Genomic DNA, 24016 nt, shown 5'->3' with positions numbered 1-24016 from the left:
GGAAAGTGCATTGAAAGTGCATTATTTAGCATGTATGATCACACCCTAGGAGCGTTTTTCTATTGTTACATAACACTGGAAAGACAGTATTTCTTTTAGAATGATACCATTATGTTCTAAACACATACATAATTGTTTTATTTGTTAAGGGCTTTACTGTCTGTTTTCATCTTAAATTCCTTTCTTGAGTGCCCTGATGGCAACTTTGCATTCCCACAGCAGGTCTTGAATAAGCAAAGCAGTATTTCCTTTTTTTGACAGCAGCATGGTTAATAGTATGACTTTACTAGGGGTGCACAATTGGATGAAGTATTTTAACAAAGATTATCCCTTCCCTACTCACCTCATGAACAAGAGTAACCTGGAAGGCCATAGTGACCAAGGCAACAGGAAGAGAGGGACTTTGTTCAGCCGGGCTACTGTGAAGAGGGAACAAAATCTGAATTTACAAGTCACAGCATAAAGACTAAGACAGGGAAGAAAAAAAGAGCAGATGGCAAAAGAAATAAGATTAATGAATGTTTCTTCAGAATTAAAGAATGGTCTACCAGTGACCACACTCACTCCCTATTTCTCTGCCTACTGCGTAAGTCATGACTAATGGTTGGCTGTGCTTAAGTTTTAACTAGTTTCTGAGTGCTGGAGATGAAAGAGTGTAGAAATTAAAAATCAATAAATACTGTGGGGGATGGGCACTTATGACACTCTGACCCATCTCCTTCCTGCATTGTTTACAAGTCCAGAATTCACTGTTCCAAAGACAATGATACAAGGGCCAAAACAGGCACTCTCATTCAATGCAGGACCACATGAAACCATCCTGAGAGTGTGGAATTTATGGACACAACTCACAGGAAGGGAATACCACACCAGCACTATGACAGGGTGTAGCGTACAGGCCAAAGAGTCATGAAAACGGTTTCAAATGTACTTTCCATTAAAAAAAACCCACAGCGTCTTCATCAATTAAGTACCATGCAGATAGAACTCTGTTAGGAGTTAGGATTATTCCTAATTATTCCTTTGGTTCCTCAAATGGACCATAAGGACAATGTAGGTAAGGGTCAAAGCACGCATGATATAGGGTCGTGACCAGATCACCCAACATTTTAACATGTTTTTAAAAGCCACCAGATATAGGGTGGAGAGCTCTAACCTGGATGGACCAGGCTCACTTGATCTCATCTCTTGCCTCAACAACCCTACGGGGTTGCTATAAATTGACTGCAACCTGGCGGCACTTTCCATCCCTAGAGGGTGGGGAATAGGATGACACGGATTATGGGACATGGCGGAATTTAGCCATTTTCCTCCATGCCGCTTTCCCAGTAAACAGATGCCCTTCTGAGTTGCTGTTAGCCTCGGTAGAAACCGAGTAACAAGACTGCACCCGTTCCTTACTTCTTACCAAGACTAATAGCAGCTAGAGTGGGAAACTGAACTGTCCAGGCAAACGGCTCAACGGAAAGGGTACAATACAGCCCCACTCCAAAAGAGAGGGGGAATTCCTCATCACTGTTCTTTAATGTTTAAAAACACATCAGGAGGTCTGATCTCAAATCACCAGGCAACGCGAAACTTTGATCAGAGCCTCACTGCAGCCCAATCACCAGGAAGCTGTGTTGTAATGATTTGACATGCAAAACAGATTCTCATTAATTGATTTACCAATGAGCAAAGAGGAGCATTTTTAAAGTCTATGGTTTATTTCATAAACTTGACCCATACTTCTGAATCAGATCGATGAGCCTTTGCTGCAAGCTGTTCTAAAAACTCGACTGCTGGCAGGATTGCGGTGCTGGATTACTGTGCCAGCTCTGGCTCTTTTTTATCAGGCTCTGTTGGCTCTTTTTTATCAGGCTCTGTCGGCTCTTTTTTATCAGGCTCTGTCGGCTCTTCCTTCTCTGGTTCTTCTTCTTTTGAGCACTTTACTTCTTTTCTTGTTTTGTATCCCCGGTAGCTGGCCTGAATTTTTAAAGCCGCTTGCTCTTCTGTTAATTTAACATCACTTTCCTCTGTCTTATCCTCCTCCTGATGAAAGAGAGAGACCAACTCAGATGTGATGCTTTTAGAAGTTTTAACATGGGATTTTTAAATGTTACAATAATAACTCATGATAAACTCGTGGTAATCTCTGTTTTTCCCCCAGGGCAATTTGGAAGCTGAATCCAAGGATGAGTGAGAAAAGATGCATCTTATTTTGTCATTTTTCAAAGTTGTATCTGCAACAAGACATCAGCGAGGCTATATTTAGTGCTGCATCTTGTGAATGTCACTTGGGCAGCTTTCCATCATTTTTCAAAGTAAGTTTTGCCTGCAAAGAATGTCAGGATGTTTTGCCTGCAGAGAACGTCAGGATTTGGCGCTTAGGTAATACCAGCTGTTCACCCTTAGGTTGCAAGAGCAAATCTCTCACTCCTGGGAGAGAAAGGAACAATGCCAAAATAGGCTAAAGCTTCCTCATGAGTATACCTCTGTGTGTGTGGGGGGGGGGGTACACACCCAAAATGTATAAAATGCACAGGGTGTCATCTACCCAGAATTAAGCACTTGGAATCCCAGAGGTTTTTGATAAGAGAGTTAAGCAGGTGCTTAAATCTTTCATGTTGAAAGCAATGGAAAGAGGAAGGAGTTAATTTTGTTTGCATACATTGCCCCTCTCCCACTCCATATTAAGACTTCCAGCAAAGATCAAACACTCTAGTTGAGGACTGCCATGTATAAGACCAAGCTAGCTGTGATGGGGGAGAACTATGCATATTTTGTTCCCATGTCCTCCCATTCACATCAAGTGTATAGGGAGGGTCTATTTTAAAAAAAACACTTGAACTATGCAAACGAGGGCAGCTAATCCCTTTCCCACCCTACCCTTCTGCACTTTATTCAATACAATTTTGCCCAACACTGGCTCATTTCAACTATGAGAATTAGCCTAGAAGAAATATGATTAAACCAAAGGAACACAGGAGTAAGGTGAAGAGCAGAGCTCAATTCCCCTCTCTTGCATGCTTCACTTCGGGTAAAAAAAATATATTCCAAGCTCCTTTTATATGTGGACTGTAAGACATACATGGATTTGGGAAAGACTGGGGCTCAGTGGCAGAGAATCTGCTGGGCATGCAGAAAGTGCCAGGTTCAATCTCCAGCATCTCCAATTGAAAGGACTAGGTAGTGGGTGATGGGAAAGACCTCTAACTCACAGTGGGCAATACTGACCTTGATGGACCAAAGGCTTGATTCAGTGTAAGGCAGCTTCATGTGACATGTCATACCACTATCCCTTAAGAACGTAAGAACTAGTCCATCCAGTCCAGCACCGTGTTTCAAATAGAAGCCAACCGGTTACTCTGCAGGGCTAATGGTAGAAAGGACAAAGCCTTCTCCTAGCATTTGATTTCAGAGGTTTACTGCCTCTGAATATGGAAGTTCCCTTCAGTTACCATGGCAAGTAGCCACTGATGGACCTATCCTCCAGGAGTCTCTAGCCCCCTTGCAAAACCATCACTGTCTCCAATGTGGATTTCACTGCCAATTTCATTACTCATTGAGTAAAGAATTATTTCCTTTTGTCTTCCTATTGTCCATCAACATCATTGGGTGCCACCAAATTCCAGTATTATGGAAGAGGGAGAAAAAGCTTTCTCTATTTACTTTCTCCACCCCCATACATAATTTATAAACCTCTACCACTTATTCCCATACTCTTCTTTTCTCTAAATTAAAAACTCATAGCCTTCCCCAACAGGAAGACTTCACCCCTTTGATCATCCCAATTGCCCTCTTCTATACTTTTTCCAGCTCTACAATATCATTTTTTAAAGATAAAGCCACCAGAATGTACACAGCATTCCAAAAGGAGGCTTCAACTTCTAGTTTGGCTCGTACCTTACTGTGTGAATAAATTACACACTGGTTGTCATATCAAACTCGGCTTGGATGTCTTAGCTAGGTGTTAGAAAATGAGCTGGCTGCTGGCTTATGTAAGAGAGTTAATTGTGCAACAAATATGAGCTGCGTAGGAGCTGTCTTTGGTGACATGTTATCGCTCTCTGCTTGTCCGAAAGGTTTGATTTGTCTAGCCTTAACTTAACAGTAGAGGAATTACTTTGCAGTCTGGGGCTCTAAACTTAAATGCCAGAGAAGAAGGGAATCCATTGTCCACCAATGACAGCCAAGCAATACACTGTGTTTGGGTTCAGATCCCCAAATTTGTTTGGGATCAGATCCCTACATTTGTATTTTAATATTAGGTGTGTCATGGGGGATTTAACTGTTTTCTTTTCTAATCCAGTACTTCAGGAAAGTGAGAGACCAAGGCCACATTTGATGCTGGCTGAAACTACACTCCTTCTTAGGACTGGCTCTGGCCTCACTAGCTCAGAGTTCTCTCACTGCGGCTTTCTCCCCATAAATACCAAGATCAGCACAGGCTACCCAACAACAAAGGGACTGAAATTCTCAGTTTCAAGGAGGATGACTTACTGCTTGAGCAGCTGGTTGAGCAGATTCTTCTCCCTTATCCCCTGTCTGACTACCTCCTCCTGGAGGGGCGAGTTCCTGGGAAAACAGTGACAATTTTTAATACATCAGTCAGTCAGCCATAAGAATGATAGAGGTGAGGCTTTCATGCATACCAGAAAGCCAAACGTTTGCTGCCAGGACGAGATTCACAAAACCTTTCTCCTAGAAGCACCATGGGATAGTATTTCTACAGATGAGAAGCCAGGTTAAAAGTCCAGTGTTGTTTCTTTTACACTGTTTAGACCTCTGAGAAAAACATGTTCTCCATTTTACCCAGCCTTAAGTAGCAACAGAGCAATGAACAGACTCTGCATTTACTGCCTGTGACACCCTCACCATCACTCTTCAGTTCTGGCATGTTTATTGACTTTGCTGTTGTCCAACACAACAAATGGTATCTAAACCAAACTGGTTGTTCTTTCAGTTTGAAAATTGTACTATTTCGGCATAGATTCTGACTTGGTACTATTTTGCATGCCTAATCACTGCCCATCAACTATATGTAACTCTGCTCACTGTACCCCATTCCATTGTCTGATGAAGTGTGAATGCACAAAAAAGGTTACATTCTGAATAAAACTTTGTTGGTCTTAGAGGTGCTACTGTGTTCTACTGTGTAGTAATTTTATAGGAAGTTTGTTCTACTATGTAGTAATTTTATATTAACTCCTATCGCTTCTGGTGCACTTTGTTGCTTCCTGCCCCCGTATTTGCAGGACACATCACAGCAGGACCAGCTAAACCCATGTTGGACTTCTTTGCAAGACCACATTCCATTCAGATCATTACAAGAATGGCGCTAACAAATTGCAACTTCACAATGAGGGAAACAGTCATCTGAATCTATGTATCTGTGCACACTGCAGGAAAGGAGATGCTAACCACATACACCAAGACTTACATTGAAAGCACGATTGTTGTAGTATCTGTCATCTAGTTTTGCTCCCCATTCCGTTGGATCAAATCCAGTTTCTGAAAGGAAAGCATCGTAAACAAAAGTAAAATCACATTAGGAGGGGAGAGGCTGTGGCTCACTGGCAGAGCATTTGCTTGGCACGCAGAAGGTCCCAGGCTCGGTCCCCGGCATCTCCAGTTAAAAAGATCAGGTAGGAGGTGATGTGAACAGCCTCAGACAGAGATCCTGGAAAGCTGCTACTGGTCTGAGTAGACAACAAGGACTTTGATGGATCAAGCATCTGATTCCATATAAGGCAGCTTCTTGTATTCATGTATTAGGTAGCACAGCAATTAAGAAAATGAGCTGTGAACTGTAGTTCAAATATCCTCTACCCACAAACTCACAGAGGCAAGTTATTTTGTCTCAAGTCACCGTAGCCCCATCCACAGGATGGGGATAGTACTCGGCCTGAGTTGTGGCAAAGGTTTACAAGATAATGGGTATAAAGCCCTCTGAACATCGAAAACACTTCATAAAAGTGAAATACTTTTATTGATAGCTCTCTTAAGAAACAAAATAAAATCTCCCTGGCCATGGTCTGCCTATTAAGAGATGCAACACAGCAGATGCTAGATGATATATCTTGGCCTAAGTTCCTGCTTCAGTGATTTATTTTAAAAATCCTAAATATTGGCAGTTTCATCTGTGCTCACACTCAAGCATGCGATGTAATGTGTGACCAGCACTTTGTATTATTTTAAAACAACAGATTTGGCATATATTAGATGGTACAAATATAGCTTTCAATGCTGATTTTTAGGTTTCAGAAAAAGTGCCCTTTGATTTATACAGCTTTTGAGACACCAACCCATCCTGAACAGCTATACCACCCTCCCATCATCTTGTCTCTTAACATCCAAATGTAGGACACAGTGAGGCAAATTCTATTGGGATTCACTGGCATAGTTAGTCCAGTTCCCACTACGCCTTAAACAAAGCTACAGAATGCAGGAGCATCACTTTACTAGATAGATCCAAGTAGGAAGCCGTGTTGGTCTGAAGTAGTAGAACAAGATAGGAGTCGATTGCACCTTTAAGACCAACTTAGTTTTATTCAGAATGTAAACTTCCGTGTACATGTACACGAAAGCTTACGTTCTGAATAAAACTAAATTGGTCTTAAAGGTGCAATCGACCCCTATTTTGTTCTATCACTTTACTAGGTTACTCAGTTTACAGAGTTACACAGAGCTATGCTGCAGGTTTAAAGGAGAAATACTCCTCTCTTTATTTGAGAAGTACACTTTTAGATAGGAAGAATAAAGACAGGATAAAGTACTAACTTACTAGCTAAGGATGGAAGCAGAGGGCCATCTACCTCATGGGGCCAAAAAGAGGATAGCATGTCATCCCTCTTGGTGTGCACAGGGAAAAACGTAGTGTGAGAGTGTGAGCGGAAGGAAGTTGTTCCCTGAGAATACAATCTACACTTCAAAGAGGATAGTGGCAGAAGAATAAACACAGGAAGGAAAGATAAATCCAGGTGAGCTGCCTTGTTGGCCTGAAGCGACAGAATAAAGTTAGAGTCCAGTTCTACCTTTAAGAGCAACAAAGTTTTATTCAAGTTTATACCTTGAATAAAATTTTGTTAGTCTTAAAGGTGCTACTGGACTTTACATGAAGGAAAGGTCAGTGTGACCATCTATCTATCTACTCTGTTGCCATGACATCTGGAGGGGATGTCACACATGTCCAACAAATTCTACAGGCCTAGTCACCCCAGTTGTTTCTTCTTTGTTTTCTATCCTATTTTTCTTTTAAATCAAAGTCCCCCAACTGGTTTTATAAGGGCCATGAAATACTACAAGTTCCTTACATTAAAAAAAATACAGTTATAACACAAATGAAGTCACAAAGAGAGACAGTTTGAAACAGCTGATTTTGAAATGTGCCAACAGAAGGAAAGCAACCGCTGCAGCAGAAGAGGAACAAGGTAATAGGAGACAGGCTGCACCTCCACAGCACCTCCTTTGTGTGCAGAAGGCTTTGGCTTCGATCTCCAGCATCTTCTGTTCAAGGAGCAGATTACAGTGGCACCTTATGGGGAAATTGTGGGGTAGACAATTCCAGATACTCCAGAATCCATTTTATCAAATTTCTGGCTGGGTCAACTAACTTCACAGTTGAAAGCTGAGTTAGCATCACTATTGTTGGTAGCAGGGAACACAACATTAGCCCAAAACTCTTAACAAAATCCTAACAAAATCCCAGTGTTGAAACAGTAGTATATGAAAACTTGGGACACTGCAGTTATGGATAAAACAGCTATGCAATTAATACAGGCAGAATGCTCAAAACTGAGTAATACTTTTGTTGAGAAATTGTTTAGGGTTTTTTTTTACTATATCACTGATTCATCAGAAATAAGTGCTTTTCCTAATAAATAGAAAGATTTTATGTTCTATTGGGTTAAACCGTATTACTGTTAACATTTATGTAAATTTCAGTTCACGTATTTAATTGTGGGGGGTTTTGTTATGATTTCTGGTTTGTAATGTATGAAAAATTAATAAAATGTAAGTCTTTTAAAAAGCAACAGCGCCCTATACTGCCTGTCTCCTTTAAATGTTACGATAGTGCACAGAATTTATTTTCTGGTCTTATATAAGAGTCTGTGCTTTTTTAAAAAAAGAAAAACTCACTAGCCCTTTTAAAAATTAAAGGCTGACCTGCTACCAAATTTTTGTTCCATTCTTCCTCTAAAGAACTCAGAGAAGCATATATCGCACCCTCTCATTTTATTCTCACAACAATCTTGGGAGGTAGGTTAGCTGTGAAGTTTCCTGGATGACCGTGGGCCAACCATGGTTAAGCTGAGTGGGGATCTGACCTCTGATCTCCTTAATCTATCATTCTAGGCACCAAACAACACCATTGCATTAAGCTGCTTGCAAAAGCAGACCAGTATGCAGTTTCTTTTCATTGCGTTACATAGTCTTAAGGTTAGCCACATAAACTGAAGAATATTTTGGGGGAGAATTCACAAAATCCTGTTGTGCAGCTGCCAGTTTGTACAGCACTATTTGCAGTGAAATTATCTCCCTCTGTGCCTAGCAACATCCCCACATATAGCACCCATGACATTCTGAAGCTCTGCAAACGTTGCAAGATATAATTATTCCAAGCAAAAAAAAAATAAAACCCACAGATTTCTACCTACAGCTAAGGCCCAGTCAAGAACAGAAACACACACACAGTTTGTGTGTGATACTGAACGATGGTCTCTGTTGCACACTCAGCACATTCCCTACTCACTACCTTTTCTTGCATAACATTATCCTTCTCTGAGCATAGCAAACAAGAGGCCAGAAAGCTCCAATCTTGCCTGTGAGTCATCCTGTAATTAAAAAACATGTTTGCAGCTTAGCAAATCAGCAGGATTGCTTCCTCTGGCCCACTGCTTCCTAAAACGTACCACAAGCTTCTTCCCAGAGAACCAAGAGCTCCGAGCTATAAAGAGAAAGCTGCCACAACAATATGAAATCAGTCAGTATGCGCAGGCTGATTAAGGAGTTTGAAATGAAGAAGGGCCCTTAAAACCGTAAGGGGCTTTTCTTCTCGGTTTAGTCACAATGTTGGGGTAACTGGCCATGAATAAAATTAGCAGGGCCGGTAGAACTGTTTTGGGGGAGCAACCAAGTATCTTCCCCATTCCTGAACAATAGCATATAAGGAAGATGGCATAAATAGGAAAGGGCAGCAAAACTCTGTTTTTTGGGCCCAGGTCAGGGCAAGCAATATCCTGGCCCATTCTTGAACATCAAGGGATAAGAAAGCTATCTCACAGATCTATGCTTCTTATACCATAACTCCCTGCTGCCCCCAAGAAATACAGATTCTACAATTTAAAAACTTGGGTTTTGGAAGAATTTTTTTCTAGCATGGAGTTGTGTAAGGTACATTATAAAAAAAAGGACGGGATGGGCAGGATCAGTGTGGTTCGATAACAAGAATGTTAAAAGGTAGGGACTTACAGTAGAAGATAACTGGACAAAACTTGACAAGTTCTGTCTCCTGATCAGTGCCAGATTTTATCAACGTCCTTCACCAGACAATGTCCACATGCTTACAATCTACTCTCCACAACTGAAGGCTAAAAAGTGGCTTGTTTGAAAATGAGTACTGGAAGCTGCTAGGGTGACAGTATAGGATTTAAACTGAGAAGACCTGTGTTCAGATCCTGTGGGGAGATCACCCTAATCAAACTATGGACAGTTCGTCTCTCAGCCTGACCTACCACACAGAGTTGTTGTGAGTATAAAAAGGGAGGGGAGAGGCCCATGTATGGCATAATAAGTTTCCTGGTGGTGGGGGGGGGCAAGACATAGAGTTTGTGTGAAATATAGGATTGCTAGCTCTGGGTTAGGAAATACATGGGGATTTTGGGGGTGGAGCCTGAGGATGGGGTTTGGGGAGGGCAGAGACTTCAGCAGGGCATAATGCCATAGAATCCATATCTCAAAGCAGCCATTTTCTCCAGGGGAATTGATCTTGTTCATTTGGAGATCAACTGTAATAGCAGATCTCAGGAGCTACCTGGAGGTTGGCAATCCTAGTGAAATAGCACAATATGTGTGTTTATGCTTTGATCTTGCAGGCTTAGGGGGTAAATACACTGGTGTTCATTGGAACAAAAGAAGGCATGATACAGGGCCAGAACTTAAATAGGTCACAGCGCTGAAAAAATACTATAAATTTCACAGCCTTTCCAGATCTTGGAAAAAAACAGAGGTGGACAGATTCAGTTTGCAGTCCTGCTTGGGAGTTTAAATAAACTTACTTAGGATTGAACTTCATGAGTCTTTTCTAAGGCAGGGAGAAGAAGGATTTATATGTGCACACAAGGGGGGGGGGAGGGTGAACTCAGCGCTAGTTATACTTACTTTCTCTTTCGATTAGGAGATTTTCAAAATACTTGGCAGCAAAGGATGGTATGTCTTGCGGCTGGTTCCTCAAAACTTCTCTGGCAAGCCCTTCCAGCAGATTTGCGAATCCTCGAGGAATGCGTTGAGTGGTGTTGGAGAATGGAATAGACATTGTCTTTTAATAGGCTTCTACCACACCTGCCGGTTCATCATAAAAGCGGTGGATGACTCATAACAGAAAACAGCATTCTTGTTCTGCTGATATTTTATCATATTCTTGTTGTTTTAGCATGCTCAAATATAGCACATTTTACAGCCCAAGTTATGAAAACTCATACCTCCTCCAAGTAAGTGAATCAAGTATGAACATTACGATATCTTATAGTAAGCTGGCTGGCTTTTATGTGGGCAATGAAAGCTGTAAACTGGGCCATGTTCAGACCATAGAGGGTCTCTACATCTTTAAAGGAGTCCCCGGGTACTAGGGTTACCAGCATCCAGGTGGGGCCTGGGGATCTCTCACTTTTACAACTAATCTCCAGCTGGCAGAAATCAGCTCCCCTGGGGAAAATGGCTGCCTTGAAGGGTAGACTCTATGGCATTGCATCATGCTGAGGCCCCTCCCCTCCTCAAACCACACCCTCTCCCACATCCACCCCTAAAGTTTTCAGGTATTTTCCAACAGACCTGGCAACACTACCAGATACACAAAAAAATATGATTTCAGAAATCAAACCATACAAAAGCAGCCTGCTGGGCTGAAAGTGCTCCAGAGTTTTGAGAGCAGCTGAATACTAGCAAAAGTGGAAACTGGGGTGGGGGAAGAAAGCAGCTTGTTCAACCAGCTCAGAAATTAACAGAATCCTGGATGCCTTGAAGCTCCCAGATTCTGGCATTTCCAGATAAAAGCATCAGGTTATAGGTTTTAAATTGTAATGTTTAACTGTGACTTTGAAGATGCCTCCAGCTACAAGGATAGGCAGGATATAAATATTTTAAGTAATAAAAGACCTTCCTCTGCCTGACACCCTGCCTGGACAATCACTGCCAGTCAGAGTACTGACTTTGAACGGCTGATGGTCTGGCTCAGTATAAGGCAGCTTCACATATACACGTTTCTTCTCTCTGCCATTAAAAAGAAGCTCTAGGACATTCAATATCCACAATGTTAATGTTATGAATTTCCAGGCAAGCAAAGTCAGGAAGCACAACAGAGATATCTGCAATAATCCTTGCTGCTTGGGAGAATTTACGGATGCTAAACTTGAGTTGGCTTTGATACATTCACAGTTTACATTTGCAGCTCCACAAAGGGAACAAGTGTGAAGTTTTACCTCTCTCGTTACTCCTAATAATTGTAATTAGAGGCACAAATATTTAGGTCTGCTAATTGCAAATTATACTAATTTGCCTTCAGTTTTTATGCTGTTGTTAGACCCTGAGTTTTATTGGTTTGTTATTAATATTTATACTTTTGAGAATGATTTTGTTGTACTATTTTACTTTGTAAGCTGCCTTCAGCATGTCTCTGGTGGACAACATATACAATCTCTAAATACATACATATTTAAAATTCTGCTTACAAGCAGCACACTATCTTTCTGGATATTTACTTTGTCATTTTGTCAAGCATTTACCAGTAGCGTGTTTGAATCATGCTCCTCTCCATCTATACAGGGATCCAAACACACACTTGAATTTTACGTCTGGACTGGTAATGGTGGGTTGAGACACTTGCAGGGTGATTGGAGAAAAATCACCTGACATCTCTTCTCAAACTTACAACATCTGTTGTTTTTTGTCACCATTATTTAGAATTCTATGTTCACCTCAAAAGGTCCCACTGACATCAAGAGGACTTGCTTCCAAGTAAATAAGATTAGGATACAGCCTTTAGAGCCCATTCCTAATCATGTTTACTCAGAAATCGAATGTGAGCTTAAGATCACAGCCTTGGGTAAGTCATATATTACTTGAACAGCATAGAAAGCCATAATGCATCATCCCCATGCCTTTCAGGTAACACATCAATCACTCTTTCATTTCATTTCAGTAGAGTTTAGGTAATTACTCTGGGAGTGGAAAAAGTGGACCAGGAAAACCCAGAGAATTGGGGGCTGTAGCATGTGGTATGAAGGAGCAATTAATGATATTTTTGGTGGCGGTGGAAAATGCTGTCAAGTCACAGACAACTTATGGTGACCCTGTAGGGTTTTCAAGGCAAGAGATGTTCAGAAGAGGTCTGCCATTTCCTGCCTCTGCATAATGAGCTGGACCTCCTTGGAGGTCCAAGTACTAGCTGTTACTTAGCTTCCACATTATGACAAGACTGGGCTGCTCATATCTAGATCTCATTACCTGTATCCAGGAGGACTGTGTGGAATGGTTTACAATCATTGACAAATGCTATTACCGGTACAGTCAACATACCGGTTGTGATGAGAACATACAAGAAACGTTCTTTATGGCTTGCTAGAAGTCACATGCAACACAACACATTCAAGAAAAACACTCATCATCCATAGGCAAATTTAGTGCTAATGCACACAAAAACTTATGCCACTGCTTAGTTCACACATGCAGTAGGCTGTGGCAGAATCCTAAGCAGGCAGAATGGTGGAGAGCATACCTCTTCAAGGTGAGATATGTTATCTTGGAATGCTTTCCTACATAAGAGACTCTCCACAAGTAAAAAACTAGCCCCAATGAGGAAAAGGTTCACTCCTAGCTGAACTAGTTTTCTAATTGCAGAGATTCCCCCCCACACACACCTTAAATGTAGGGAACATTTAAAAATGCAATTCCTCACCTACTTTTTTCCAAGCCAGAATACCACCTTATTCTGCTTCATATGTAAACCAGTTTGGAAATTTCTACGATTTCTAAGCAGAGAAGCCCCGCCCCTCCTTCCAAATGTGGAAGAAGAGGAAGACCATAGAATAGATTTACACCCCGCCCTTCTATGTGAATCAAAGACTCTCAGAGCAGCTTACAATCTCCTATATTTTCTTCCCCCACAACAGACACCCTGTGAGGTGAGTGGGGCTGAGAGAGCTCTCACGGAAGCTGTCCTTTCAAGGACAGCTCCTAGGACAGCTATGGCTGACCCAAAACCATTCCAGCAGCTGTAAGTGGAGGAGTGGAGAATCAAACCCGGTTCTCCCAGATAAGAGTCCGCACACTTAACCACTAAACCAAACTGGCTCTGGAGCCAGTCACAGTAGCTACTCCTCCCTGTGGGTTACTCTGCCCACGTTCAACGGCATTCTAGCTTCAGCAGTCTTCCCCGGATCCCACGATTGAAAACTCGATCATGAAAAAAGGATCCGGGGCTTAAGGGGCCAAAGAAGAGGTACGCCCCAGTCGCTCACCGCGTTTTTCTGAACTCCCCGATTCTTTGGCTGGGAGGATGCTGGAGACGTCAAAAAGTCCGACCTGCCCACAACTAGAGTGCCACGGTTATCAGTTGCCTTGGCAACTCGAACGCGACGGGAAGCGGGCAGGGGCAAAACCGGCGCCTTTCGGAACGTTGCCTCGGAATTCTTCCGGTGAGTTAAAGGCCCCGCCTACATCTGCCTTTTAACCCGCTCTATTGGCTGGAGGTCCCGCCACTCCAGGAGCCCCGTTTTCTCGACTCTACTCGTTACTGGGTCTCGCCTGTTTATTTTCGATACGCTTCTTCGCGGTGGTGGAAGAGGCGGCCTAGCCAAGTCCTTAGATTTGAGCCGGGGGGGCCTTCAGGTGGTTGTTGGCGCCCATTGGCTTCACTCTCTGACAGGGAGTGGTCGAGAAAACGGCTGGTTTGGGTTGGCCTGTAATAAAGGGCCGCGGTGACATCACGGACTAGGCCTCAGGCCAACATCCCAGCCTTGAGTGGGGGCAGTCATATTATATAGCGCCGTAGGTGGATATTTAAGGCAGTTCCTGGAGAACTTCGCAGAGGAAAAGGCTTTGTGGAGTTGCATATTATCTTGGACAAACATTTGGAAGACCCAAATTCAGATCCCCATGGAGTGACCTCTGGGCTTGTCACACACTCTCTGCCTAACCTACCTCATAGGGTTGTTGTGAAATTAAAATGGAGGAGAGGGAAATGATGTAAGTGGCTTTGGGTCCCTGTTGGGGAGAAGGTGGAGTATAAGTTGTGTGAGCCAGCCTACACCTGATTGAAGGCTGCCCTGTTTGGTGTAGTGGTTAAGGGTGCGGACTCTTATCTGGGAGAACCGGGTTTGATTCCCCACTCCTCCACTTGCACCTGCTAGCATGGCCTTGGGTCAGCCATAGCTCTGGCAGAGGTTGTCCTTGAAAGGGCAGCTGCTGTGAGAGCCCTCTCCAGCCCCACCCACCTCACAGGGTGTCTGCTGTGGGGGAGGAAGGTAAAGGAGATTGTGAGCCGCTCTGAGACTCTTCGGAGTGGAGGACAGGATATAAATCCAGTATCATCATAATCTTCTTTGTGCATCAGTCTCCCACCTATTTTATCCTAAGAAGTACTGTGTCAGATGGGTTAGCCTATGAGAGTGATTGGAAAGGAGCCCCCATGACAGAGGGGGGAATTGAGAGCATCTTTTAGATCCTGTTCTTAACACTTAACACTTCATTTCAGCAGCTCAAAATATATCTTATTAGCTGAGGTGTGTCTAAGGGCAGGCTTTGTCTTTGTATTCATATCTATGTATTTACTCAGGTATGCCCTAAAGATTGGTCATGCAAGGTTTAAGGATTTAGATTCTAAAGACTGTGAAGGAGCTGAAACCCAGTTTACAGTGATTGCTCTAATGCTTATATCTTTCAAAACATCTCCTGTTGCAACATAAACCTCACTTCATATTTGCAGTTTTTAGTATATATACAGATGCACATAATTGATGTGTTCTTTGTATATCTGATGAAGTGAGCTCTATTCAAGAAAGTTTATGCTGAAATAAATGTTGCTCTTGTTTGAGGAGCCATTGGACTCCAGTCCCAATTTACAATGTCATCCTGTGTGTATGTTTACTCAGAAGTAAATTTGACAAGTATAACAAGTCTGGTAAATCACTGAAAAAAATTAGCAAGGCATATCCTAAAGAAACAGTTGCAGTGCTTTCACAGACGCAGCCCCTTAGGAAATAACTTTTGTCACAAGATGCATAACAGCAAAACACCTTAGAGGTTGAGGGCATTTCTTTAAAATACACTTGAAACATATGATAAGCATTTTTAAACTACACCTTTCCTCCAGGTCTTGACCAGTCATAAGGAAGCTTGTCTATGTATGATGCTGCTTCTTAGTTTCATTTTACTTCCTGTCCTTGGATCTTCCTGTTCTCAGAGAGATGATGGCGGTTTGTCTGTTGTTTATGTTCACGTGGGCTTTAATGGCAGGTGAGTGGGGGGTGCATTGCATAAATTATTTCCTGAGGGGCATACGAGTAGAGGAAGACTTACCTGGAAACCTTCCAGAATGGTTTGCTTCCGTAATGCATAGCAACCTGTGGTTCATGTTTGCTTTCTTGTACATGCTGCTTGAATCTCCCTGATGGGAAGAGGGGGGGTACAGAAATTAAATGGGAACACAGTTTTCTTGGGTACTGGATTGGAGAAGCATTCTCTGTGAATAGCAGAAGGTTTTCATTGATATTCGAGAGTTGTAATTTTGTAGCTTCAGTAATTAGTACAAATTTTATTTAATCCATTTCTCTCTCCCATAAATTTTGCTTTCTCTTTTCCTTTGTTTTGCGTTCTGATGAGTATCTGACTTGCTTTGCAGCAGCTGGTTTTCCCCACCCCATTTTGTAAAAGGGCTTTTCTGCCCTCTTTTTTTCTCTCTCTCTTTTTTCCCTTTCTGTTGTTTATTTTTTATACCTGTCATGTAAATTCAGTTGTTCAGCTGACTGGAAAATAGGGTCTGACTTTAAACAGAATGGAGAGATGGTTATTAAACTAAATGTTAAAAGCACTGCTGCCATTAGTGGAGATACATACCCATGTTGTTTGGGATTTCTAAAAAACATTGAAATGTCTTGTCGTCTTCTTTGTGGGCTCTTATGTCTGCCTGTATTTACATTGCAGAAGTCAGAAAGAACTCATTGCTATTATTTTATATGAGGAAATAATCTAGATTTTGGACATGCTGAAGATTTTCTTTCCCTTAGAAAAACAGTTTGGGGCAGCTAAAGTGATTGGTGATTGAATTGTTAATGATCGTAGTGAAATACTGGTACTGTTAAAGATGTGTTATTGAGATCAGTAGGGTTTTTTAAAAATCCACAGTTTAATAATAGTGGTGCAATACTTATTCTGAAGTAAAATCTGTTCATTAGTGTGGGACTTTCCTAAATAAATATGTGCAAAATATTCGTGCTGGAGGGAACACTCTATTTAAAATTGCCCCTTTAGACTTTGTACTTGAGTGGAGTAAATGCTGAGGAAAATATTTAACCTTCCTTAACTTCAGCTGTGATTCATGTGTGGAGCCATGTTGGTCTGAGGCAATAGAACAAAGTTTTGAGTCCACTGGCATTTTTAAGACCAACAAAGTTTAGTTCTGGGTATAAGCTCTTGCGTGCATGCACACTTCTTCGGATACCAGTGTACATGTACACGAAAGCTTATAACCAGAATTAAATTTTGTTGGTCTTAAAGATGCCACTGAACTCATACTTTGTTTTATGTAGCTGTGGATATATATGTTTCTGCATAGCAGTAGCAGAGAAGAGGGAAAATAAAATTTCATAACACCTGCAAATATTTGTAATGCTCTTTTCCTTTATGGGGCATGCGCAGATGTTGCATTAATGTGGCTCAGGAAGTGGGCGTGTTACCTTTTTCTATTGGCAATTCTCTTGGAATTTTAGCAGTAGCCTAACATATTGATATGTAGTGTGTGAAGTTTTTCTCAACCTTTATTGCAACAGGAGAAGTTTTACCTACTCAGTATCAAGGTAATGTTCAGTGCATGAGGCCAGGTCCCATAAAAAGATGGCAGTTTCATTTTAATTGAGTTGTGCTAGGGAACATTTTAATATTCTTTGTTGCTCTTATGTTGACATAATAAAGAATGTTTGCTTCAGAATTGTGATGCTGTTTTTATAATGTGTCTGTATATACTACTTAGTTAGTGTGCCTTGATTGTTCATGCAGTCTCTTATGTAAATTCATTATTATTTTATCCCTTTAAATGTTCCTTAGGCAATGGGGGTTTTTGGAAAGCATTGCTGTGCAATGTGTTAAATCACTTGTTTATGCAAAAAAAAAGTTTACAAGTTTTAGTTTATTTGAATGAATATCTACTTAGTTTTAACATTTAACTCCATTCAGCTAAATGTACCTTTTTGGAATATAATCCTTTACAGATTTTGGCAGGAGGAAAAACTTGTAGCAGTGACTGATAGACAGTTTATATTCCCTGGATTTTTGTGAGTTTAAAAAGGCTATCAGTGACACTTGCTTATGCAAAAGAAATTTCATGTGGTGTTTTAGGTGGTAAGGTTAAATACCTTAATTAAAAAATAAAACCCGCTGTAGATTTGTGTACTGTTATCCAGAGTCTTACATTAGGTCTTTATCATGCCTAGTGTGAGTTTTCATCCCCCCCCGCCTTCCTCTGATCTCCATGCCAAATTGCTAACTACTTTTGAAACTCCCTTTAGTTTCAAGTGGTTTGTCATGTGTCTTGTGGGCTGCTGTTCAAAAAATACAAGTCCATATCCCCCATTGGGTGCAAATGACCAGTTGTGTGGTCTGTGGGAACACTGTAGATGGAGCTTCTGATATTTTTACATCCATAAATAACAAATAGCAGCAGCCAGTTCTCAGCTGAGTCTCTGTTTCTTCCATGTTTCTGACTCCTGCCCAATTGCATATCTGTCCTCTTTCTTGAGCTGTAGGGGTGACACCTTCTCCCAAGCTGTGATGGATCCTTGAATGAGAATGACAGCAGGAGTTCAAACTGTAATAGCTCACATTGAGAAGGCATCTGCTGGAATATCAGCCTAACAAAGGAATGTTGATCCAGCAGTACCTTTTCAAAATGTGATGAATGTTGCTATTCACGTATTAATGTTGAGAATCTGAGATCACTCAGATCACTTTTTGCAGATTTCTGATACCCCAGAAACAGAATGATGACTGTTGACGCTCACCTAAACTGGATTATAAATATCCGTTAGGGTTTGTCAACAAATGAGGGAAATAAGTATTTATTTTTTTATATTTGCCAAATTACCAGTGTTAACATGCACTTCTCAACATTCACATTTCACTCATTCATTATAAAATATATAGATTTTTCTTTTTGTGTCAAATCATAATTGTTTAGTTGACTTTTCCTTTAGGGTGGGTATATATGACTTTCCCTTTAGAGTGGGTATATATGTGTGTGCCAATGAAAGCTGGTACGTGGTCTGGTTTTCTTGAGGGGTTTTTTTAATGTAAGTATAAACCAAACTGAAATATCCAAATGTTTGTTCCTTTTCTCTGTGTCATACTTCCTAAGTAATTGGTAGATATTTTTGCAGTGAAAAAGGTCTAATGTTGGGGTGGCTTCACCACAGCCAATATGTGGCAGGAGGATTTCAAAGAGGCCGCAGTCACTAACAGAAATGTTCTGACGTTTCATGTGTTCCAGGTGCTGAACTTCGCTTTGCCTCCTATTTTGCTGACCACATGGTATTGCAGAAGGCTCCAGCTTCTGCAGTTTTATGGGGCTATGGAGAACCCGGTGCCAATGTAAAGGTGATGGTTTGCCAGGACTTCAATATTGTTATGGAAAAAATGGTGCAGGTGGAAGGTAATAAACTGTCAAATGATGTGAACGTGTTCTCACCAACACCTTTCCCCAGAAAGGCATGGCTCATTTGTGGCTTCCTCTGTCTTAGCTGCATGAGGGTATTGCTGTGTTTCATTATCAACAATACTCAATACAGTTTTCTGTTCAAAAGTCATAGCAGCAGTTGTTTGATGGCTTGCTATGCTATGTTAACCTTCAGGCAAAGACCTAGTGTTATCTTTAGGAAAGGTACTATAGTCCTTGTTTAGCGGTACCATACCTGTGGTTGGGGCCAAAGCACTTGAAAGATGGCCTCCTGCTCTACTGTCCAGCATGCCATTTGAGATTCTTTTCAGAAGTCCTGCTTTTTTGCCTCCCACCACCAACCACAGAGGTTTGGCAAGTAGCCGTTAGAGACAGGGCTTTTTCAGTGGCAGTGCCTTGCCTGTGGAATACCTATTCCCTTGGGGCTTACTTGGTGAATATCCTGTTCTCCCTCTGAGGTGGAGGCCATCTCAGTGGGTTATTCCCATCCATCCTTCAGGGAGGCAGGAAATACTTTTTCTACTTCCTGTTGGCGCCTTCGGAATGACCCGCCCTTCAGTTCTTTTCCTGCCTCTACAGGGAGAGCAGCTTAGATCAGGCCTTGCCTTTATCTGACTCTAGATTTTTCTTACATATTTTTCCTCATAACTACCTTTATATACTTCCTTCACTGTTCTGCCTTATATTCTAACTCATTTTGGTGAAGACTAACAAATAAAATCTGCTGCATTCTTCCTCACAGGAGAAGTTCCTCCATGTTCTGTGTTTCCTTTCTATATCTTACCACTTTTCTCCTCTGCCTCCCTCCCCCTCTCTCTTCAGAGGCCTACAGGGAATCGATACTTTTTTGCACTTTGAAGTGCTCCTGCATAATATTTTTTCTCTCATCAAATGGTGAAGGCAGAACACTCAGAGGCTTTTCTGACTGACAAGGAGTCAGAGGTGTCTGCAGCTGTGATTGCTGCATACCTTTTAGGCGGGGCTGACATGCCTTCGTGGCTTGTTCATGCCATCCGTCGCGACAGAGCCCAGCAGTCAGCGACACTGGCGGCCAAGTGACAGGCCAAGAAGTGCCATCTACTTTCAGGTGGGGCCAACATGCCTTCATGGCTTGTTTGTGCTATCCATCTCAACAGAGCTCAGCAGTCAGCAGCGGCAGCAGTCGAATTACAGGCCAAGAAGCGCTGCTTGCTGGTACAGCATGCCAGTCCTTCAGGGCTGTCAGTAGCTGGTGGCGGCCATTTTGGAGGTTCAGAGTTTGCAACTACTCCATTCTCTCCACATCAACTGGCCCTGGCAATGGCTGACAGTGACAGAGGTGTCTGTTCAGCATACCAGATGGAGCAGGATCCTCACAGAGCCACCTTCCTCAGTGGTATAGTACCCAATTCTGGGAGTTTCTTTATTCCGCATTGGGGTGATGTGAACCTTCTGCAGAAACATGCAAGGGGGGATGGCTTCTTTCTGCCTTAAGATGGCAGTTGTGTCACAGGACTCGGATCAACCTCCTCAAACTTATCAGCTCCTCCTGCCCTGGGCCTCTAAGGCACCCAGGTAGGCTGTTACCCATACAAAGAGATGGAGAAGCCCTGGAGCAGAACCTAGGTTCTCTGACTCTGTGCCTGATGACTGGGAGGAGGGGGAATCCTTATCAAAGAGGAGGAGGAGGAAGAAACCAAGGTGCCATTCTTAACAAAGGCTATAGCAGCCCTTGCATTTCAAGCTTACCTTCCACATGCATGGGAGCTTAAGGCTTCTTGTAGAAAGGTTATGGCCATGAGTACTAATGAGTTTTCCCTTTCATACTGTGGCTGAATATTTGAATGTCACCTCAGGGTGGAATGGGGCAAACCTGACTCATATGGGCAGTTTCCACATTTTTTAATATGCTTTATGCTCAGTCTAATTATGCGGATGAGTTATTACAGGTCTCCCCAGTTGACGGCCCGTGGCAGCATTGCAGTCTACTGGTCTGCTTTCTGAGGATGGTGAGAGCTTCCACTACAGTCTCCATCACATCCAGAGCAACAATTGTTAGGGTCCGCAAGGTTATCCAGGTCTTGTCAGAGAACAATCACTGCCTCCTTGAAGGCACTAGCAGGCTGAAGGCTGCTTTCTTTCTTGCTGATGTCACCTTGGACAGCTTAATGTTCATTTCTAAGGCCATGACTTCCACCACTGTGGGTAGGAGGTTGAGTGCTTGACCTGCAGGCATGCTTCCCAAATCTATAGTATCGGCCTGTCCATTCCAGAATGATAGTCTTCTTGGTGACTGCCTTGGTAGATTTCTGGTGAAGACACATGACTAGAAACACACTGTGTCTCAGTACATCTGGCGTTTTGATAGATGGGGAAATCACTCCTTTTTTGCTTAGCACTCCTTGTCCAGGTTTTGATCTGTGCCCCCTCCCCAAAGGCAAGTGAGTCCAGTCCCATGCAAGCATGGCTGCATGACCCTTCCAATGGGAGTCAGGTTTTCGACCTTCCTTCTGGTCTGGAGGTATTCTCAAGAAGACTTGTGGACCCTAGATGTCATTGTTCATGACTATACCTTAAAATCCGCAATCACCCATTGGAACGACTCATTCAGTCTCTGGTGTCCAAGGTCTACATCCAAAGAGTAATCACTGAACAGGCCATACAACATTTTGTCACATTTGGGTTATGCAGCCCATTCCCCTTCCAGAGTAGGATTGGGGAGTATATTCCATTTTATTCACGGTTTCTGAGAGGAATACCAATTGGAGGGCCAGTTTGGATCTCAATTTTCTCAACAAGTTTGTCACGCTTCGGGGCTTGCTCAGGGAATCTTTGAGGTCCATAACAGAGGCTCTTCAACCCCAGGTATTTTTTGACTTCAGTAGTCCTGACTGATGTCTACTTACACATCCCCATTAATCCTGCTCACAGAATATTTCTCAGATTTGCAGTGAAGGGCCAGTGTTCCCAATGCTGGACACTTGCTTTTGGACTTTCCAAGGCCCCCAGGGCATGTATCAAGATACTGGTAAACCCTGTAGTCCACCTCAGGCGCCAGGGGATTTATGTCCATCCATAATTGGATGCCCTTCTCATCAGGTCCAGCAGCCTCTCCAAATACATTCGGGGCACCTAGTCCACCCTCCGCTCACAGGAACATGGTTTTATTGTAAACCAGTCAAAGAGTTCCCTTTAACTGTCTCAACTGGGAACCATCATTGACACATCCTGCAGTTCCCTTTTCCTCCCACAGGAAAAGGCGCAAGATCCAGGCTGCTGTAATCCTGGTAATCCATGACAACTTCTCATCCCTATTGTTTCTGGACAAACTCATTTGTCTGCTGATCTCCTGCTTAGACACAGTCCGGTGGGCCAGGCTTCATTCCAGACCACTGCAGCATTCCCTTCGTTCCTACCAGTTGTCCATCATGGGAAAGAGGATTTTTCATCTCTGGATTCCTGTATCCATCAGATCCAGTCTTCTCTGGCAGGTGAAGGTCAGCAGTCTTTGACAGGGCAAGGTATTCTACGCTCAGGTCTAACATTGGGGAGCTATCCTGAACAAGGTTCTGCTACAGGGTCAGTGGACTCTCGAAGAACAGTCTTCCCATCAACTTCTAGAACTCAAGGTCATCCAGCTGGCTCTGAATTACTTCAGGTTGGATCCGGTCCATCAGCCTGTCTTTATCAGGATGGACATCATTGCTACCAAGGCATATCTGTACTACGGTAGCAAGGGGCTCTCAGTCATCTCAGCTCCACAGAGTGGATTTGGGGATCTTTGCCTGGGAAGAGGAATCTCCCATCAGAGTGGAGTACATCGAGGGGAGGACAGCACATGGCTGGACTGGTGAAGGGGAATGGTCCTTCCATCCTAAGATCTTCAACCTCATTCGCCAACACCTAGGATGTCCTTTTCTAAATCAGTTTGTGTCAAGCACGAATCAGCTTCCTCGCTTGTTTCACAGCGTATTACTGCATGAAGGTGGAGGTGATCGACGTTCTCATGTCTTCCTGCCCCAGGACTCCTCTTTGCTTCCCTCTGCTTTACTCATTCCTAAGACCATTTGCAGGATTTGGGAACAGGTGGCCAAGGTCATACTGGTGGCCTGTCATAGGGCTCGACATCCTTGGCTCTTGGCGATTACAGAGATCTGCCCTCCTCTCTATTCCAGTCTCTCCAGACATGCTTAATCAGAGCCTGATCTGGTGCCTCCAGCAAGACTGGCTTTGTTTTCCTGCTGGAGATTGAGTGCAAAACACTCTTCTGGTTACTCTTCTGGACTAACCGACACTATCCAAGAGCCAATCACATTCACAACACTATCTGGACACCTTTTGTGAGATGGTGCAAACAAAACCAGATTGAACTGTTGGCACCCTTCACTGTTCTATGTTTTTCTCCAGGATGGTCTGACAATTAGGTCTAAAGTCCTCCACTATCCACAGTCAGATTGCTGCTCTTACCACAGTGCTTCCTGTTTATGAAGGATACAAGCTGCCTAAACACCATGTCCTGTGTTTTCCTGCAAAATGCTATGCTCTAGGCACCTCCTCCAGTATATCACTATCCTATTTGGAGGTTACGGTATCGTCTGCCTTGCAAAGTCTCCCTTTGAGCCTTTCAGGGAAGTTGGTCTGTAGTGGATACTTAAGATGACTCTCTTTTTAATTGTAACCTCAGCTCACAGAGTCTCGGAGATTAGTGCCTTATCTGTAAAATTAAGCCTTTCATCCTTCACACAGGGCTGATCCAACATTTTTTTGCCTAAAGTTTCTTTGAATTTTCACAGATCACAAGAGATCTATCTTCCCACATTTTGCCTACAGTCCAAGCATCCCAAGGAATTTGTGTGGCATACCCTGGATATCCACAGAGTGCTTAATATCTACATT

General features: G+C 42.6%; 2 protein-coding genes across 2 annotated transcripts in view; one reads left to right on the top strand and one right to left on the bottom strand.

The window, feature by feature from the left end:
- Positions 1-1687: 1687 nt before the first annotated feature.
- Positions 1688-14231, bottom strand: SPA17 (sperm autoantigenic protein 17). Its single transcript, XM_060250696.1, has 5 exons — positions 13716-14231; positions 10363-10542; positions 5423-5493; positions 4483-4557; positions 1688-2031 (listed from the first exon to the last, which is right to left on the bottom strand). The coding sequence occupies exons 2-5, from the start codon at positions 10514-10516 to the stop codon at positions 1804-1806; spliced, it is 528 nt and encodes a 175-aa protein (XP_060106679.1). The 5' UTR covers positions 10517-10542; positions 13716-14231; the 3' UTR covers positions 1688-1803.
- SIAE (sialic acid acetylesterase) overlaps positions 13952-24016 on the top strand; it is a 22317-nt gene continuing 12252 nt past the window's right edge. The window contains exons 1-3 of the mRNA XM_060250695.1: positions 13952-14442; positions 15569-15711; positions 18956-19117. Of these exons, the coding sequence (XP_060106678.1) occupies positions 15663-15711; positions 18956-19117 (211 nt within the window). The 5' untranslated portion in view covers positions 13952-14442; positions 15569-15662. The remainder of the gene's footprint in view (positions 14443-15568; positions 15712-18955; positions 19118-24016) is intronic.

Source organism: Heteronotia binoei, chromosome 12 (genome assembly GCF_032191835.1).
Source record: "Heteronotia binoei isolate CCM8104 ecotype False Entrance Well chromosome 12, APGP_CSIRO_Hbin_v1, whole genome shotgun sequence".
NCBI classification, from domain to species: Eukaryota; Metazoa; Chordata; class Lepidosauria; order Squamata; family Gekkonidae; genus Heteronotia; species Heteronotia binoei.
The sequence above is the reverse complement of the archived record's forward strand: the minus strand, read 5'-3'. Positions and strand labels throughout refer to the sequence as shown.